The 17,435-nt window shown below is 44.0% G+C and overlaps 2 protein-coding genes across 3 annotated transcripts in view; one reads left to right on the top strand and one right to left on the bottom strand.

Annotated features, from left to right (window-relative positions):
* Window positions 1-3,885, top strand: part of CUNH17orf75 (chromosome unknown C17orf75 homolog) — a 12,054-nt gene extending 8,169 nt beyond the window's left edge. Inside the window, exons 9-10 of the mRNA XM_004385403.3 lie at window positions 521-624; window positions 1,175-3,885. Coding sequence (XP_004385460.1) covers window positions 521-624; window positions 1,175-1,390 — 320 coding nt within the window. The 3' untranslated portion in view covers window positions 1,391-3,885. The remainder of the gene's footprint in view (window positions 1-520; window positions 625-1,174) is intronic.
* A 5,131-nt stretch (window positions 3,886-9,016) lies between these two features.
* The window catches only part of RHBDL3 (rhomboid like 3), a 51,665-nt gene continuing 43,246 nt past the window's right edge, over window positions 9,017-17,435 (bottom strand). Inside the window, exons 8-9 of one of the 2 annotated variants that reach the window (XM_004385401.2) lie at window positions 12,659-12,719; window positions 9,017-9,650 (exon numbers count right to left, since the gene is read on the bottom strand). In XM_004385401.2, coding sequence (XP_004385458.1) covers window positions 9,379-9,650; window positions 12,659-12,719 — 333 coding nt within the window. In that variant the 3' untranslated portion in view covers window positions 9,017-9,378. The remainder of the gene's footprint in view (window positions 9,651-12,658; window positions 12,720-17,435) is intronic. The other variant, XM_004385402.1, reaches the window with a different exon arrangement.

The raw sequence follows: 17,435 nt of genomic DNA, 5'->3' as shown, positions 1-17,435 counted from the left end.
TTTGTCCTTCTGTGACTGACTAAATTCACTCAGCATAATGACCTCCAGATTCCTCCATGTTATGTTTCACAGCTTCATCGTTGTTCTTTATCATTGTGTAGTATTCCATTGTGTGGATATATCATAATTTGTTTATCCATTCATCTGTTGATGGGCACCTAGGTTGTTTCCATTCCATTAAAGAAAATACGTAAAGTTTTAACATATGCAAAATGGTACTATAGAAGGCTTAGAGGTACAAAGATATATAGTAAAAGTATAAAGAAATATATGTGGGAATGATAATCCTTTCTGATGGGAAAGGAGGAGAATGTGATTAGGGAGGAGTACACAAGGGGCTTGAACCATTTTGGTATTTCTTAGCCAGGTGGTGAGTACATAGGTATGGGTGGTATTTTATTTAGACTATTATAGAAGTCTTAAATAATGCATTGTAAATATTTTTATAAAGAAAGAAAAATGCCTTATGCTTTGTAGGATTACATTTTTATTTATTTAATTTTTCCAATGTATTTTACAGGAAGCAACCGGTTTTGTGAGGATTGGATGCGGGCATTTTTAAATGGTGCTGAAGGGGGCAACCCTTTTCTTTTCCGACAAGTACTGGAGAACTTTAAATTAAAGGTAATTAGTCGGCTGTGTACCAAGTACCATAGACAGTTTTTGTCTCAATTTTAATTAGTACCCATGACAAGGTAATAAATCTGCTTTGTAGCTGCCATGTCTATTAAAAAGGACATTCTGAAAGCTGGAATCCTGAGAAGGCATTTATTTTATTTATATTTTTCAGTGGCTTCTGCATACATATCCTTTTATTTCCAATTAATTGGCTTGAATACTTGCTTTTATTTAAGGGACAACGATCTTTTAATTTGTGATGTATCTTAGTTACAAAGCACAAAAACATAGTCCAGTGTCTAAGGGTTCAGAATTCAGGGTCAGGGTAGGTAGGAGGGGGAGTATTGTCACCTTATCTAGGATTTTTTTTTTTTTTAATATACATGAGTTTTTGTTTTATCAAGGGCAAAACATATTAGCAATAAAAATGACAGAAATATTTAAAATAAAAAGCAAGCATCTCAGGAACATATATTGAGTTCTCAGCTGGATAGAAGATATTTTTCAAGCTGCATTGTTATCTCACTACATATTTAACTGGCTAATCTTTTTCTAGGCCATACAAGACACAAATAATTTGAAGAGATTTATCCGACAGGCAGAAATGAATCATTATGCTTTGTTTAAATGTTACATGTTCCTAAAGAACTGTGGTAGCGGAGATATCCTTTTGAAGATAGTTAAAGTGGAACATGAAGAAATGCCGGAAGCCAAAAATGTGGTAGCTGTCCTTGAAGAATTCATGAAAGAAGCTCTTGCCCAAAGTTTTTGATCATATTTTTGAGATAATTGTATCATGAAGTTGTATATTCAAGCTTTGGTGTTTGAAATTGCAGTTATAATCGTCTATAGGATTACTATTTAAGATTATTTGAAGCTCATTTCAGGTTTTTTTTTTTTAGAATTTTGAAATGTGACTTAATTAAATGTAAAAATCTGAGGAATGTCTTCACTGAGTCCTAGATATGTGTGTCAGAGTTGTGGAATTTTAGTATATCACTGGTCCCATCAATTCTAGAGTTTAGGGAGTTGTTGCTTAGAAAATGTCAGAGGTAATTTTGTGGCTTCTCTTAGGAATTTGATGCAGTAGTTAGCATTTTTTCCTCTCAGGAAGATCATAATACTTCTTTCTCAATGGATTGTAGCTTCTTTTTTTCAAAAAAAAAGTAATCCTAGACTTAGGACAGATTAGTGTCACTAAACCACTCCAAAAAAAGGTCTATACGCTCTGTGGGTGCTGGTACATTTTTTGTCTGATTGATAATGGCAGTGATGATAAAGCCAGCAGTTAAGTCAATATGCAAATAAATCATGAGTGTGTAAGAAATTAAATGAACTTTAAAAACAGATGTACTAGCTTCAAGACAAGACATCTCTGATGGACAGCTACTACGGAAGTGGCCTCCGTCACCACTTTTCTTCATTCATTTGTTCACAGACATTTGCTAAGAGACTATATTTTCTTTCTTCTTCTAGATGAAAATGCTGGCGTTTTAAAACAGTGTTGAGGGGGAAAAATACATATATATAAAAATGCAAACACATTCTTCATATCAGAGTCACTCATTGATTTTAGTTTTTTGCACATTTGTTATAAGACTCAGATTATTTTACTCTGGATCAAAGTAAACTCAGCTAGCCATTTATAATTTCCATGGAAGCCAATTGCAGCTACACCCATATGATTGCAATTTGTTCTGTATAGTCTTTAGTAAATTTATTTGATAATGATTTTTGTTGAGAAGACCAGATCAGTTCTTACTGCCTTCAAGATGCTCAGAGGGACACAGGCCCGTAACACAGAGGAATCCTCTCTTAAACGGATCTCAGTTCACATTAAGTGCTGAGTTTTAACTTTCAGAATGACTGACAATGGCTTTCTGCTTTTTTCTCTGCAGAAGTCTAGGGACATGACTCACTGAGCCATTTCTTTTCCTTTAATGAGAAATACAATTCAGGATCTTCATAAAGGCTTTCATATGCCTTTAAACGTTAATAATTTAGATTGTAGACAGTGTAGAAAAAAATCCAAGTACTTTTTTTTTTTTTAAATAACATTACATTCAGGATGACTATGGAAAATCAGCATTTTATGACACTAGAATCCGACTGTCTTTTTTTCTAATGCACTTGATTGTCCCACTTAAAAATCAATTTTTTTTTTTTTTCAATAAGCAACATTAGGACATCAGAATTTTGAGTCTGGAAAACATTTTTTCATTTTTAAATTAACATATCATTCAAGAGTCTGTGTTGTAAATGGCATTTGAAAGCAAATATATTACCTGCTTCAAATCATTTATGGATATAGGCAAGGTATAATGATATATTTTGTGTGTGTGTATATATAATATATATACAGTCATGTGTTTCTTAATGTCCACAATACATTCTGTGAAATAGGATGTTATGGGAATTGGACGTTGTATGAACACCTTATTATATACAGGCAGTCCCTGGGTTACGAATGTCCGACTTATGGAAAACTTGTACTCAAGTACAGGCTACCATAAAGCCTATTATATTAAAAATTTGAGTTACATACATACAGTGATTTGTAATAACAAACTCATGCACTATTTTGTGATGCTCATGAACACACTGCACAATTTCAAAGTGTTTCTTAAGTGTTAAACATCCACTACATCCTGTTCTCTGATTGGGATTTCTGAACTCTATTATAACTTTGGAAACCCTGGTGGCGTAGCGGTTAAGAGGTGAGCAGTTCGTATCCACCAGGTGCTGCTTGGAAACCCTGTGGGGTAGTTCTGCTCTGTCCTGTAGGGTCACTATGAGTTGGAATCCACTTGACAGCAATGGGCTTTTTTTTGTTATGATCTTATAAGACCAGGGATGTATATGCAGTTGGACGTTGCTCAAATGGACATTATATGGTGCGTGACTGTATAGTAATGTAGGGTCCCTGTATTATACAGTTGCACACAATACAGTCTTAAAAGTCTGTGGCAAACTGTATGTCACTACTATAGACAAGGAAAACAGTGACATGAAATTGAGTATCTTGTTGGCCATGAGAAGAAACTTAGAGTTCATGACCAGAAATGTGTATTCAAATTTTAATAAGCCAGTGTATTAACTTTTAAAGTTTTAAAAAAGATTTGTGTAGACCTGGAGTAAATTTATGTTTATGTATTATTTGTGTGCTCTACATACAAAGGAAATGTATGTCATGTATCAAAAATAGGTCTCAGTTTATATGTTAATTATACTTGTAATAATAATAATAATAAAGAACTTAGCTTCTAATCAAGGCAGTCATTTTTATTTAATGAACTCAGTTCTCAAGCCTGATGTTTTTATTAATTCCCAACAAGTTTATAGGGGAAATTATACTTGTTACGCTAAAAAATTTGCTGAAGAAAATCAAATCGCCTGCTGGGACACATCTTTCTGCATCTTTCGGAAGGTATTAGGCAGGGTGCAAGAGCAATTTCCTTTGCAATGTTTTATTCATTGTCCAGTAAAGTTACACCCATAGAACTCAATAACCCAAGTCACTTCCTTTCACTCTCATTCATTATTAATCATGACAGAATGCCTGTCCTTTACCAGAGGATCACTTATACCAGATGCCAAAAAGCCTGCAGGCTTCTCGGAAATAAGATTCAGTTACTAGGACCACATTTTCCTAACCGTGTGTCTTCTCAGCTAATGGAAACCCCGCTGGCTTCAATGAAATCTTTCCACTTGAGGTCTAAGAGGTGGCTCCAGTTCTTTTAACTGCTAAACTTCCTAAATGTGCCTCACAGAGTTTAAATCACACAGATCGCTGAGGTGGTGTAAACGCCTATCTTCTGGAAATTGGAGGTGGTAGGGAGCAGTAACAAATTTATAGCTGTAGTTTTTTTGTAAACTAGGAAGGCTGGCAAAGTGGCGATTCCCTTAAATGAACACTAAGTGACTATTCCAAGGCTCATTACTGGGACATTAGATGACCCTAGGCCTAATGCAAGGAGACTGGCTCTTTAAACAAACACTCCCCGAAGCTTCCACATGTTTAGTGTCCCTGGAGTCCTATACAAACCTGAGAGCTGAGCGCATGCGCTTTAGAACCAGGCAGTCTTGGTTGTGATTCCAGCTATGCTATTTACTATCAGCAAGTTACTAAACTTCTCTAAGCATTCCCCTCATGTAAATATGGGGATATTTATACCCATTTCACACCAACAAGTGGTGCCATTAAATAAGAATAATGTATTGAAAATGCCTACCCACATGCCAAGGAGCCCTGGTGCTGTAATGGTTAGTGAAGGTTGGTGGCTGGAACCCATCAACAGCTCCCCACGAAAAGACTTGGTGATCTGCTCCTGTAAAGACTACAGCCTAGGAAACCCTATGGGGAAGTTCTACTCTGTCCATGGGGTTGCTATGAGTCGACTTGAGAGCACACAACAACCCACGTGCCTAACAGGTAGTCACTAAATTGCATTTCTTAATTAACTTAGTAAACACCTTACTAAGTTTTTGCAAGGATGAGAATCTACTAGAAAGGAGAACCAGAAAAGGAAGATGATAAGAGGACAAAGGCCGTGTTAACAGCTTCTGGCTATCCAAGAAGCTGGCCTTTTATGAAATGCCGCTCATGTTTGAGCCTGTAACTGACAAACAGGAATTCCAGTGCTCAAAAAGGGCCCAACTTTTTCTTCTAGAAGTCAGTTCTTTTCCAAATAGAAGTCAGCTCTATGATCTTTAGTCCCCAACTGCATTCTAAAGACTGATTTGGGATGGTTTCTGCAGCATTTAGGAACAGTTTTAAATGATACCCAGAAAACTGATGTGTAAGAACATTACGGGAAACAGCCTTCACGCTGAATTTAATAGGGTAGTTTAATCTGCAAATGAAATTTAAGATTATGAATGGCAAAACTACACACACTGCCCTTGATTTACAAACACTGGCAAAAACAATTCACCTTCCAATCTTCATTCAAAACCAGTTTGATTCTTTAACTTGCCTTTTACACTTATCCTTCCCTCTTTTTTCCCTCTATGTGAACTGCCATGCCCTTTTTACCCTGAGAACATTCCTAGCCCATTCTCAAGATCAGCATGGTGAAAGCACCTAGAAAGACTGAAAGGCTAGGCTGTTGAGGTGAAGGAGGAAGTATCTAGGGTATTTCAAAGATTCCTCCAATAATGATAGTTATAAAATTAATTTCTCATAGGGGTATAGTATAAGAGTGGAAGAGCAAGGCAGGACACCCACCAGGACGGCTGGCACAGAGGCTCTTAACCGGTATCAGAGTAGAGCTTTGCTCCATAGGGTTTTCAGTGGTTGATTTTCAGAAGCAGATTGCCAGGCCTTTCTTCTGCAGTGCCTCTGGGTAGATTCAAACCTGTAACCTTTTGGTTAGCAGCTTAGTGCATTAACCATTTGCACCAGGCACTCCACAAACCCCCAGAAGTTGTACACAAAATTGCCTACACGTGTACATTTTTATGGGAAGAGAGATCATAGCCTTCTCAGCCACTCGAGAGTCCAATGATTCAAAAAAGGCTAAGAACCTAGAAAGACTGGCGCCCTGGACCGATGCCCCATGTGTATTTTATAAATCATATATCCGCTGCCACTGCTGCTGCTCACCCTCTCCCACCCGCCCTGGCCCAGACCGAGCTGAAACAGGCTCCCATGCCAGCCCTTCACGTCACTTCCTGAGGAACCAATGGCTTAAAAAAAATCTTTAATGGAATCTGTGCTCAAATAATATGTTACAACAAAAATATACAGAATGTACACAATACAAAAATATTTAGAAACAAACATTGCAGCTTGTGTTTCTTTTCGGCTTTCGATTGACTCAAGTCCTCGGAGGGGAAGTTCACTGTTCAGCACTGTAATTTAAGGCAGAGGAGCATCAGTGCTTTCCAGCCAGCACTGGGAGCGATGTAAAGGATGTCAGGGAAGGACTTTCACTGCACCCGGGAATCTGCATTATTTGCAAACTAAATCGGATGCTGGGGCAAGATCTGGGCTTGGTGAGCAATGACTGCCCTAATCCTCTGGGTGAGAATGGTTCTCACAGAAATTGAGAGTCCTATTAGCTGGCAAAAGAGCCTCATTAGGGAGCTTTTCCTAATTAAAAAATGAATGATTAATGGTGTCATTAAAGTGAAATTTCTCCTTTAAAGGTTTGTTTTTCTTTCCCCAGTTTCTGGGATTCCTCTTCCATTTAACGAGCAAACGAGCCTATGGCTGCTGTTTGGGGATTCCCCAGCTTTCAATTTCTGTATCCTGTGGATTAAAGCCGACCTACCTCCACCAGCCTGAAGATTTACTCTACCCTGTGCTTCACCACACGCTGCTAGACAGCCATATTGGAAGAGGAAGGAGAGAGAGAGAGGAAGACAATGCCTGCCCAGTAACGGGTAGTACTGCTGGGGCAGAGGGGCTTGGGAGGGTGGTGAGAACTAAGGGACCTGCGGAGGAGAAAGAGACCAAAAAGTAAACCTTTTTTACCAGACAGCTGTCCCTCAGCCCTGGGTTGGAGGCCTGGGTTCTGTGAGGCGACTCTACTGTCACCCTGTGTGGCCCTGCTCGGAAGTGAGAGGGTGGTGGGGTGGGTATTAAGCAGACCAAAGACCTTTTGTCTGGCTTGTGGACACTGTTCTGACAGCGAGCTGCTGGGGCCGATGGCCTGAGATGTAGATGTACCTTCCTCTCACTAGGGCACATAAAAGGGCAGGCAGGGCACAGGCAAGGTGCCCTGGGCTGAAGTGACTCAGCCAAAATCTGAACCACCTCAGGCCGACAGTTCTCAGCATAGTGTCGACACAACAGTAGCATGACCTTAGGAGTGTGGGGACCGAGACAATCTATTCAGCGTTGGGCAAAGATGGGAAAGGACTTGGCATAGCGTGGGGGTGAGTGAGTATGGCCCTGGGTGGGAAGACCCTTCCCATTTACATGTGATCATTGGGGAAAGGGAGCCACAGTGGCCCAAGACCTCCCAAAAGCTTGGCCTGTGTGACTCTGGAGCTCTGATGGGCGTAAGGCTGGTAGAGGGCAGTTCCCACATTTCTGTCCGTGTTCCTGCATGAAGCCAGCCCCTCTGCCTCCTAGGACTAGGGTTCTTCATCCTTCTGGGCTGTCAGTGGTTGGGAGTTCCCTATAAAGGGAATGACATATAAAGAGAATGGCATGCTTTGTCAAAGGTCATCCTCCTCACACCCTCACCTCAGGGCCTACAACAGCTCCTGTTTTCCTACTTGTGAAATGGATTTGGGGGTGGAGTTGATAATCTCCAAGTTCCCTCCCAGCTCTAAGCATCTGAGTCTAGGGGATGTCGTCACCTCTGACACTCATCCACGCACCCAACAACTCTTTCTCCAGAAGTGAATTCATTTTACTGCAGCCTCCTATCCCCCACAACTCAAATGGACATGTGGCCTCAATATTCCTGCCACAGGCTCTCTTCCCTCCTAAAGAAGAGACAACAGAAACTTTTCAGGTAGGAAGGCCACTCCAGAGGTACACAAAAGCAGTACTGAGCAAAGCTGAGGAAAACCTCGACATCCCGAGGGTCCCCAGAAGGGCCCAGTTTCCCCCCACCACTGATAACAATTTACCTACCAGCCATACACTCTCAGGGAGGCACCTGGAAGGGGGAGAGGATGGGAAAGAAGGTGACAAGTTTTGCTAAAAGCAAGGTTACTCAGCAACCACACCACACCACACACTCTCTAGCCTCTCGCCCCGCAACACCTTTCTTCCCACATACACTGTCCACACACTTCCACTGCCCCTCACCTGCCTCCTCTAGTCTCCTACTAGCCTCACATTATCTTTCCCATCACACATATCTCCACCCACCAAACCACACACACACACACACACACACACACACACACACACACACACACACACACACACACACACACAATCAAAATACTGTTTCCATAACCAAAGGAGAGATACAATGTAGAATCAGGGCAGTGGAAGGGAAGGAAAAGACCCTAAAAGCAAGGCAGGGGCATGGGATGTGTGGGATGTCAACATTCTGGGAGAAAGGGCAGGAGAAGTCTAGAGTACATACTGGGCCTTCCCAGGGTAGAACTCTGGCCAAGTTTATTTCCCTCCTCACTGAGTAGCCCCAGGGCAAGGCTGGGGCCTGGAGCTTATAGAACTTCCTTCCTCTGCCTACCCTAGGCTCTAGCAGCCATGGGCCATGCCCCACTGCTCACCGACAGGCACAGAGGGGCTTCCCTCAGGCCAAAGTCAACATGTTCATCAACAGGCCCTCTTCTTAGACCAGAGCCCCAGACCCAGCAGCTGTGGAGGGAATGCTTCCTGGTATGCAACTACTTCTGGGCTGGAGAAGGGACTGCCTGGCTTCTACAACCCTCAGACCCTCCTGACATCTCTCAGGATTTCTCAGGGTGGAGATGAGGAAGAAGGCTGCTGCTCAGCTGGTGGTAGGGACAGGGGAACCCTGAACACATGGAACAAACCCAGCCCAAGGGCAGGGCCAGTTTCACTGCCACCCAGGCCCATGCCCTGGCCCAATGTCATCAGAACAGTCGAGAAGAATGATGGTAGCCACATCTGACTCTTCCATCAGGTACCTTTCAGAAAAGAGCCTCCACTGTCTGTCCAAATCTAAACACGACAATTACAGCAGATCAGCATCTCTTGTCCTCTCCTCCTGGCCTAACGCAGCTGGTGATGAGTAAAAAAGAATGCAGATGCTCTCTCCTGATGCTTCTTCTCTCTCCCCTCCCCCACCTATGTCCTTGAGCCCCTCAGGGGGGTGGTGGCAGCTTCAAGTCCAGCAGGGTGTAGGCAAAGATGTTCCAGAAGATGGCAAACAGCACAAAGATTGCGTACATGGCCACAAAAATCCACCACAGCGACTGGTCCTGCAGCCTCTGCTCGTAGTTCCTCAGGACCACCACACCCAGGGTGATGCCCACAGCCACGCCACCCAGGTGTGCCACGAAGCTCGGGTGAGGGCATGGGGGATAAGCCGACGGGTGGAATCGGAGCCACACAGCCCGCCCAAACTCCATGCTCACTGCAAGGGGAGGAAGCACACAGAAGTCACAGGCGAGCCACCGGGCATGGGCCAAGGGAGGGGCCTTGCACGCCATCTACCCACCCACCCATTCAGCCATCCACCCATTAATTCATTCATTATCTGTGAGGCCAAGCACCATTCTACACCCTGTAGATATAATAATGAAGAAGACAGCCTCTGTTCTCACCAAGCTTAAAGGGGCTGGCGATAGAACAGCAATCAATCACACACATAAGGTAATTTCAGTAAGAGATACATCTATGAAGAAAAAGTGATGTAAAATCAGTGCTGGGCATGGGTGAGGGGGATTCTTTAGGAAGTCAGACAAGATGGCCCCAAAGAGGTGACATTGGAGCTGAAATCTGAGTATCAGGAGGGACCTGAGAAGAGCATTTCAGGCAGAGGGGACAGCCTGTGCAGCAGCCCAAAAGGCCCTTGCACCTCTGTGCTCACACTGTGCATCCTGGTGACTCAGCTTCCCCATCTGTATAAATGCTCAGTCTCTATGTCATAGCCTGCACTGTTGGAACATTAATAATAGCTTCAAAATGTGCTCAGCACTTTACTGCTTATGAAGTGTTTTCACATATTATCTCAAAACCCACAGGAAGCCCTCAGAACCAGTCCTTTTGCAGTCAGAAGGAAGGGATGAAGAGGGAGAAGGATAAAGAAGGAACGGAAATAAACAATACCAACTCCACTCCCAAAAAGTGCTGGAATTTATCTCTTGACAGATTCTTAAAATGCCACCACCCCATTCTCCAATCCATCCTTCTTGGGTGAACTTCTTGGACCTGCCAGTCAAATGGGGAGGTAGTCTCTTGAAAGCACAAGTGCCGGGAAATGGTACCATTTCATTACCAACCACTAAAAGAACATGCAGGGTAGGTATTCTCATTCCCATTTTACAGATGAGGAAACCAAGGCAACTTTGACAGCTTGAAAGAGAGCCCTTTGAGGGGAATTTTATACTTTCTTATTTATCATTTAATTAGCCAAGGTGCCTCTCTCCACCCTAACCACCCCACGGGTGCCAGAATCTCCAGGGATTCCGGGATTGCCTTTGGAATTGCGCAACCTTCTAATTTGGGCCCTGCAACTCTCAGTATGGCCAATAGATGGCAGAAAAGGAGAAGCCCAGGGATGGATTTCTGCACTGCCCCCCATTCTATCCCCAGGCCCTGGGGCATCCTTCCTGCCTTTGCTTAGCAGATGCTAAGTTAGATAACGGAGGTCTGAAAGGCACTGGTCCCCAACTTCAAAATAGCATTTTCGTTTTTATGATTCTTAGAGCTGGATTTTTTTTTAACAGTAAGACTCAGGCTGCTCCTCCCTTCCTGAAAGCAGACAAACTCAAGAGTCTGTGAAGACACTTGTTGAAGTTATTCTCACCTCTCATCTCTACTGCACCCACCCTACTGCCCATGCTCAAAGTGTCCATGGGCTTTAAGGCTGGAAGGTCCTCTCTGGGATTAGAGACCATCCAATCTCAGTAAGGAAACTCAGATCCAGAGGGCAGAAGCCCCACACGGGTCAGGGGCAGACCCGATTTCCTGGAGACAGACTGAAGGTCACAAGGTAAGGAGCAAGGAGTGTGGAAGGGGATGACGGTGGCGGCCACAGAGGCAAATTTCATCCCAAATTTTTCCTAGCTTAATCTTCCTCTGACCCACATAGCAGGTGGCTGATTCGGGCAGAGAACATCAAAGTTCTCACCGCCCAGCTTGGCTAACGTGTAGAGCATTAGAAATGGTACAGACTGGCTCTGAATTCTGGTTCTATCATTACTTAGCTGGGTGACTTTGGGCAACTTAACTTTGAGCCTCGAGTTCCCCACTTGTAAATTAAGCCTAATACCCTCTACATAGGCCCGTTCTGAGGACTGAAGGACACAATGTTTGCTCTTCTATTTCCACCACTTCAGTTCAGTCTCTTATCTCTTTCCATCTCAGAATGGGCCTCTTGGCCTCTGATCGCATCTCCTTCCACCCCGTCCCAACCTATTCTCTACACTGCAGCCTAACCACTTTCCTCAAACTCAAATCTGTCAATAACTCCCTTGCTTAAAGCCCTCCGGTGGCCTCCCAGGACATTCAGGATGAAGTGCAATTTTTTTTTTCTTTGCATTTAAAGCCCTTCATGATTTGATTCCTGTTATCTCACCAGCTTTCTCTCTAATCACAATCACACACAGTCCCAAATCTCACAGTTAGTTTTGCTAAACACCTGGCTGGCTGTGACACTTCACCCACAGGTGTCTTTGCTCATGCTGCCCCTTTGCCTGCAATGCTCTCCTGCACCTTGTCTACATGGTCAACATCTGCTTGTCTTTAACACTCAAAATGACCTCTGCAGTACAACTGAGCTCTCCCTGGGCTGGGACTAAAGCTGCTGTTCAGAAGGGATTCACGGATTAGTTTGTGGGACCTGCTAAAATCACAAATTTTAATGTGTGTGCATATGTATGTGTGCGTGTGTTTTCTGGAGAAGGGGTCGCTGGTTTCCAACAGGGGATCTCAAAGGATTGACGCTGAGACCCAAAAGGTTAAGAAGTTCTTTTCCTTGATCTAGGTGCTGGTTTTGGGGCTGGACAGTCATCCTGCGTGCATTTTTCTATGTGTATATGTCAATAAAAAGTTCAAGAAATTCTATTCGGGGTGATGAGAAAGTTTGGGAAATTAATAGCGGTGATGGTTGCACAACCCTGTGGCTATAATCAATGCCACTGGACTGCACACTTACAAATGGTTAAAATGGCAAATTTTGTGTTTTATATATATATATATATATTTTACCACAATTAAAAAAAAATTACCCCTATAAAAAAGTTTAAAGAACAGACTTCTCTCATAGCACTGCTACTTTGTTGTACATACTTATTAACATGTCTGGTTTTGTTTTGTTTTCTCTTGACCAAAAACCCCTAAGGAAAGGGACTGTGCATCCTTGTGTCTCAGGGCCTGGTACAGCGCTCCCTTCCCACCAGCCTGCCTGTCAGTACTTACTACAGATCAAGGCCACAGCCATCCGTAGCAGCTTGAACTGGCACTTCATGCCTGACCAGTTCTAGGGAAAAAGGAGAGAGTTCCATTAGTTCCAGATCAGACTACTCGTCTGAAGATGTATCTTACTTAAGAAAAGCTGTCATTTAAAGAAAGAGCCTCCATTAAGTCCTGAAGGAGGGAGACGTGGTTTAGCAGCAGAACATGCCAGTCTGGCTTCAAGATTTTAGGCAATGGTAAGTGCCATGTAAAAAACCCAAAACACCAGGCCTTTCTTCCAAGGTGCCTCTGAGTGGGCTCACACTATCAACCTTTCGGTTAGTAGTCAGGCTCTTTTTTTTTTAATTGTGCTTTAGGTGAAAGCTTACAGCTCAAGTTAATTTCTCATACAAAAATTTATACACATATTGTTATGTGACACTAGTTGCAATCCCTATAATGTGACAGCACACTCCCCCTTTCTACCCCAGGGTTTCCCATGTCCATTCAACCAGTTCCTGTCCCTTCCTGCCTTCTCATCCTGCCTCTGGACAGGAGCCACCTTTTTGGTCTTGTGTATCTGCTTGAACTAAGAAGCACACTCTTCATGAGTATTATTTTATGTTTTATAGTCCAGTCTAATCTTCGTCTGAAAAGTGACAAATTTTATGTTTTGTATATATATAATGGGAATGGTTTTAGTTCTGGGTTAACAGAGCATCTGGGGGCCATGGCTTCAGGGGTTCCTCCAGTCAGTCAGACTATTACGTCTGGTCTTTTTATGTGAATTTGAGTTCTGCTCCACACTTTTCTCCAGCTCCATCAGGGACTCTGGGTTGTGTTCCCTGTCAGGGCGGTCATTGGTGGTAGCTGGGCACCATCTAGTTCTTCCAGTCTCAGGCTGATGGAGTTTCTGGTTTATGTGGCCCTTTTGTCTCTTGGGCTAATATTTTCCTTGTGTCTTTGGTGTTCATCATTCTCCTTTGCTCCAAGTGAGTTGGGACCAATTGATGCATCTTAGATGGCCGCTTGCAAGCTTTTGAGACCCCAGACGCCACTCACCAAAGTGGGATGCAGAACATTTTCTTAATAAATTTTGTTATGCCAATTGACCTAGATGTCCCTCGAAACCATGGTCCCCAGTCGTCAAGCTCTTAACCATTTGTGCTGCATAGGGCCTCCAAGTGCCATATAAGTGTTTGATATTAGTAACTCCAAAAATACCCAAACGTGTTGCTGTCGAGTCAATTCTGACTCATAGCAACCCTATAGGACAGAGCAGAACTGCCCCATAGGGTTTCCAAGGCTGTAAATCTTTACAGAAGCAGACTGCCACATCTTCCTCCCGTGGAGCAGCTGGTGGGTTGAAACTGCCGGCCTTTTGGTTAGCAGCAGAGTGCTTAACCACTGTGCTGCCAGGGCTCCTCCCACTAGTAACTGGACCTTAGTATTTATGACTGTCATAAAAGCACTTGAGCTGCACCAACAGTAGAATAGAAGAATCTAGATTTAGGGAGATGAATGTCCCTCTCACCTCTACATGGACAGACAACACTTGAGAGTTGCATTAATTGCTAGGTCCCAAAGCTGAAAAAATCTGCTGCAAAAGACCTCTTTAAAGTGTTAAAAGGCAAAGATGTCACTTTAAGGACTAAGCTGTGCCTGACCCAAGCCACGGTGTTTTCAGTCACCTGATATGTCCAGCAAAAGCTGGACAATGAATAAGGAAGACCAAAGAAGAACTGACGCCTTTGAGTTATGGTGCTGGAGAAGAATGTTGACTATACCATGGACTGCCAAAAGAAAGAACAAATCTGTCTTAGAAGAAGTACAGCCAGAATGCTCCTTAGAAGTGAGGATGGCGAGACTTTGTCTCACATACTTTGGACATGTTATCAGGAGGGACTAGTCCCTGGAGAAAGACATCAGCTTGGTAAAGTAGAGGGTCAGCGAAAAAGAGGAAGACCCTCAACGAGATGGATTGACACAGTGGCTGCAACAATGGGCTGAAGCATAACAGTGATCATGAGGATGGCGCAGGACTGGGCAGAGTTTTGTTCTGTGGTGCATAGGGTTGCTATGAGCAGGAATTGACTCGATGGCACCTAACAACAACAGCAAAGCTGAAAACGGATGCAGGACAGCAAACCAAGTAAGATCAAAGCAGAACCATGGATGAGAAAAGAACTCAAAATCCTCCATATGAGGAACGAATGAGGGAACCAGGAACATTCAGTGTAAAGAAGAGAAGACTTATTGTCAAGTATCAAGTAAGCCAAAAACAAGGAAAAGAACTATTCAGTGTAACCTATGAATGGAAGACTCAATGGATGAAGACTTCAGTGAGACATTTCTTAGCTCGGGATCAGTTTCCATTCCTAATAAGCAGAGCTGTCCAAAGATGGAACCATCTATCTTGGAGGTCATGAGTTTCCCATCACTGAGAGGCTCGAACAGGGGCTTCCCATCCCTTGGAGGGGATGCTGTAGCCGAGAATCAGGCATTGGAAAGGGGGTGGGTCAGATGGCCTTCAAACAAATCCCTCTCTTCCCTGAGAACCTCCAAAGCAGATAAACAGAGTACATTATTCGCCTTACAAAAGGATTTTTCACTTTACAAAAGACTTCGCCACAGGGCTCCTTTTGAGGGGCACTCCTGCAGCGCATTCAAAATGCTACTCCATTTACACAGACGTTGCGCACACAGAAACGAGCCTGCGGTCTGCCTGGAACACATCAGCTGAGGGAAGGAGGTAACTGGGTCCAGCCAGGGGACTTCCGGTCCCTCCTCCCACCCACCCAATCTGCCTTTGCTGCCTGGCCCAGGCCCAGCTGGGGGGCATGTCTCACACTCCTTTGAGGTTGGAGAGAACATACATTGAACTTTACAGAGGTCCTGAACATTGGCACGTACAATAATGCCTATGAAAGCTTCAATCAAGCAAGCAAGACACAGGGAAGCTGCCAAAAAAGGGGAGAAATCCTTGTGGCGTTCGGCTTCTTGCCCACTCCTCCCTTTTTCCCATTATTCCTCAATGACCAGCAACCCCTTCTTCACAAAAGGCGGGTGGGTGACACACGGCTCTGCTTTACATGGGGAGTCTAATCTTCGCTTGGTGACATGCTCTATTCTAGGAAGCAGATGGCAGGACAGCACCGTCACCTGCTGGCATCTGCCCTCAGAGGCGCCTCGCCAGGAGACAGGGAACAAAATGAGAGTTGGTGCCCTCCACTGGATTTAGCAACCTAATCCGAGCTAGCTCAATTAGCTGATGGTGGGCAATCCCTCAGCTCCCCTACCAGGCTGAAGCCTTAGGATGGGAAGGTCCTTGGTGGACAATCTCATCCTCAAGAGGAACACCATCTGCTGCTAAGCAGCTGACAAGATGGCCCTTCAGGCCCCATTTGAACATTGCCAGTGGCAGGGAGCTCACTACCTCTCAAGACAGCTGTGTGAAGGGGCTCCAATACCTAAAAAGTTGTTCCTCCTATTATTTGGCCAACTTTTGCCTCCCTATAATGTCTACCCATGAGGCATTGGTGGTTCAGTGATAGAATTCTTCTCTTCCATGAGTGAGACCCCAGTTCGACTCCTGGCCAATGCACCTCATGCACAGCCACCACCCATCTGTCAGTGGAGGCTTGCCTGCTGCTCTGATGCTGAATAGGTTTTACAAGAGCTTTCAGATTAAGACAGACTAGGAAGAAAGGCCTGGCAATCTACTTCTGAAAATCAGCCAATGAAAACCCTATAGATCACAATGCTCCGATCCGCAACCGATGGGGATTGTGAAGGACCGGGCAATGTTTCGTTGCATTGTGCATGGGTCACCATGAGTTGGGAACACACTCAACAACATCTACCGCAAGGGTCTTCATTCTCTCTCAAAAAGCTATAAAGAACACTTCTAATATCACTTTTCCCCATAAAACCCTCTGAATATCTTATCTGAAGTTGGCGTCTCTTTCACTATGTTCCGAGTAATAAAAACTGTCTAAGTCTAGAATGTATCGGCCACTCTACTTCAAGCTGAGGTCCCCTGGCTCCATGCTGTTCTGCCTCTGGGCCCCTCTGGGATTCATCTTAGGAAAGCAAAGTCTGCATTCTTGGCCTGGCAAGGCCATCGGTATGTTGGCCCACTGCAGGCTCATGGCTCTTCATGCTGCCCTGGCTACCTTCTTAGAGACAGCATTACTCCCCATTCCCTGTGGACTCAAGCAGCCCTAGGATCAGAATTCCTTTTCCTCTAGTGTCCTCATTCGTAAATGTGATACCACAGTGGTATCTATCTCGTTTACTGACTGCATCAAGTCATTGTTGTTGTTAGGTGCCCTCGAGTTGGTTCCAACTCATAGCAACCCCATGCGCAACAGAACAAAACAATGCCTGGTCCTGCGTCAACCTCATGATCGCTGTTATGCTTGAGCCCATTGTTGCGGCCACTGTGTCAGTCCGTCTACTTGAGGGTCTTCCTCTTTTTTGCTGACCCTCTACTTTACCAAGCATGATGTCCTTCTCCAAGGACTGATCCCTCCTGATAACATGTCCAAAGTATGGGAGACGAAGTCTCGCCATCCTTGTTTCTAAGGAGCATTCTGGTTGTACTTCTTCCAAGACAGATTTGTTTGCTCTTCTGGCAGTCCATGGTATTTCAATATTCTTTGCCAACACCATAATTCAAAAGAGTCCATTCTTTGGTCTTCCTTATTCAGCGTCCAGCTTTTGCATGCATATGAGGTGAAAAAAACACCATGGCTTGAGTCAGGCGCACCTTAGTCCCCAAGCTGACATCTTTGCCTTT

Source organism: Trichechus manatus, unplaced genomic scaffold (genome assembly GCF_000243295.1).
Source record: "Trichechus manatus latirostris isolate Lorelei unplaced genomic scaffold, TriManLat1.0 scaffold00138, whole genome shotgun sequence".
Classification (NCBI taxonomy): domain Eukaryota; kingdom Metazoa; phylum Chordata; class Mammalia; order Sirenia; family Trichechidae; genus Trichechus; species Trichechus manatus.
This window is presented reverse-complemented; position numbering and strand designations above follow the sequence as displayed.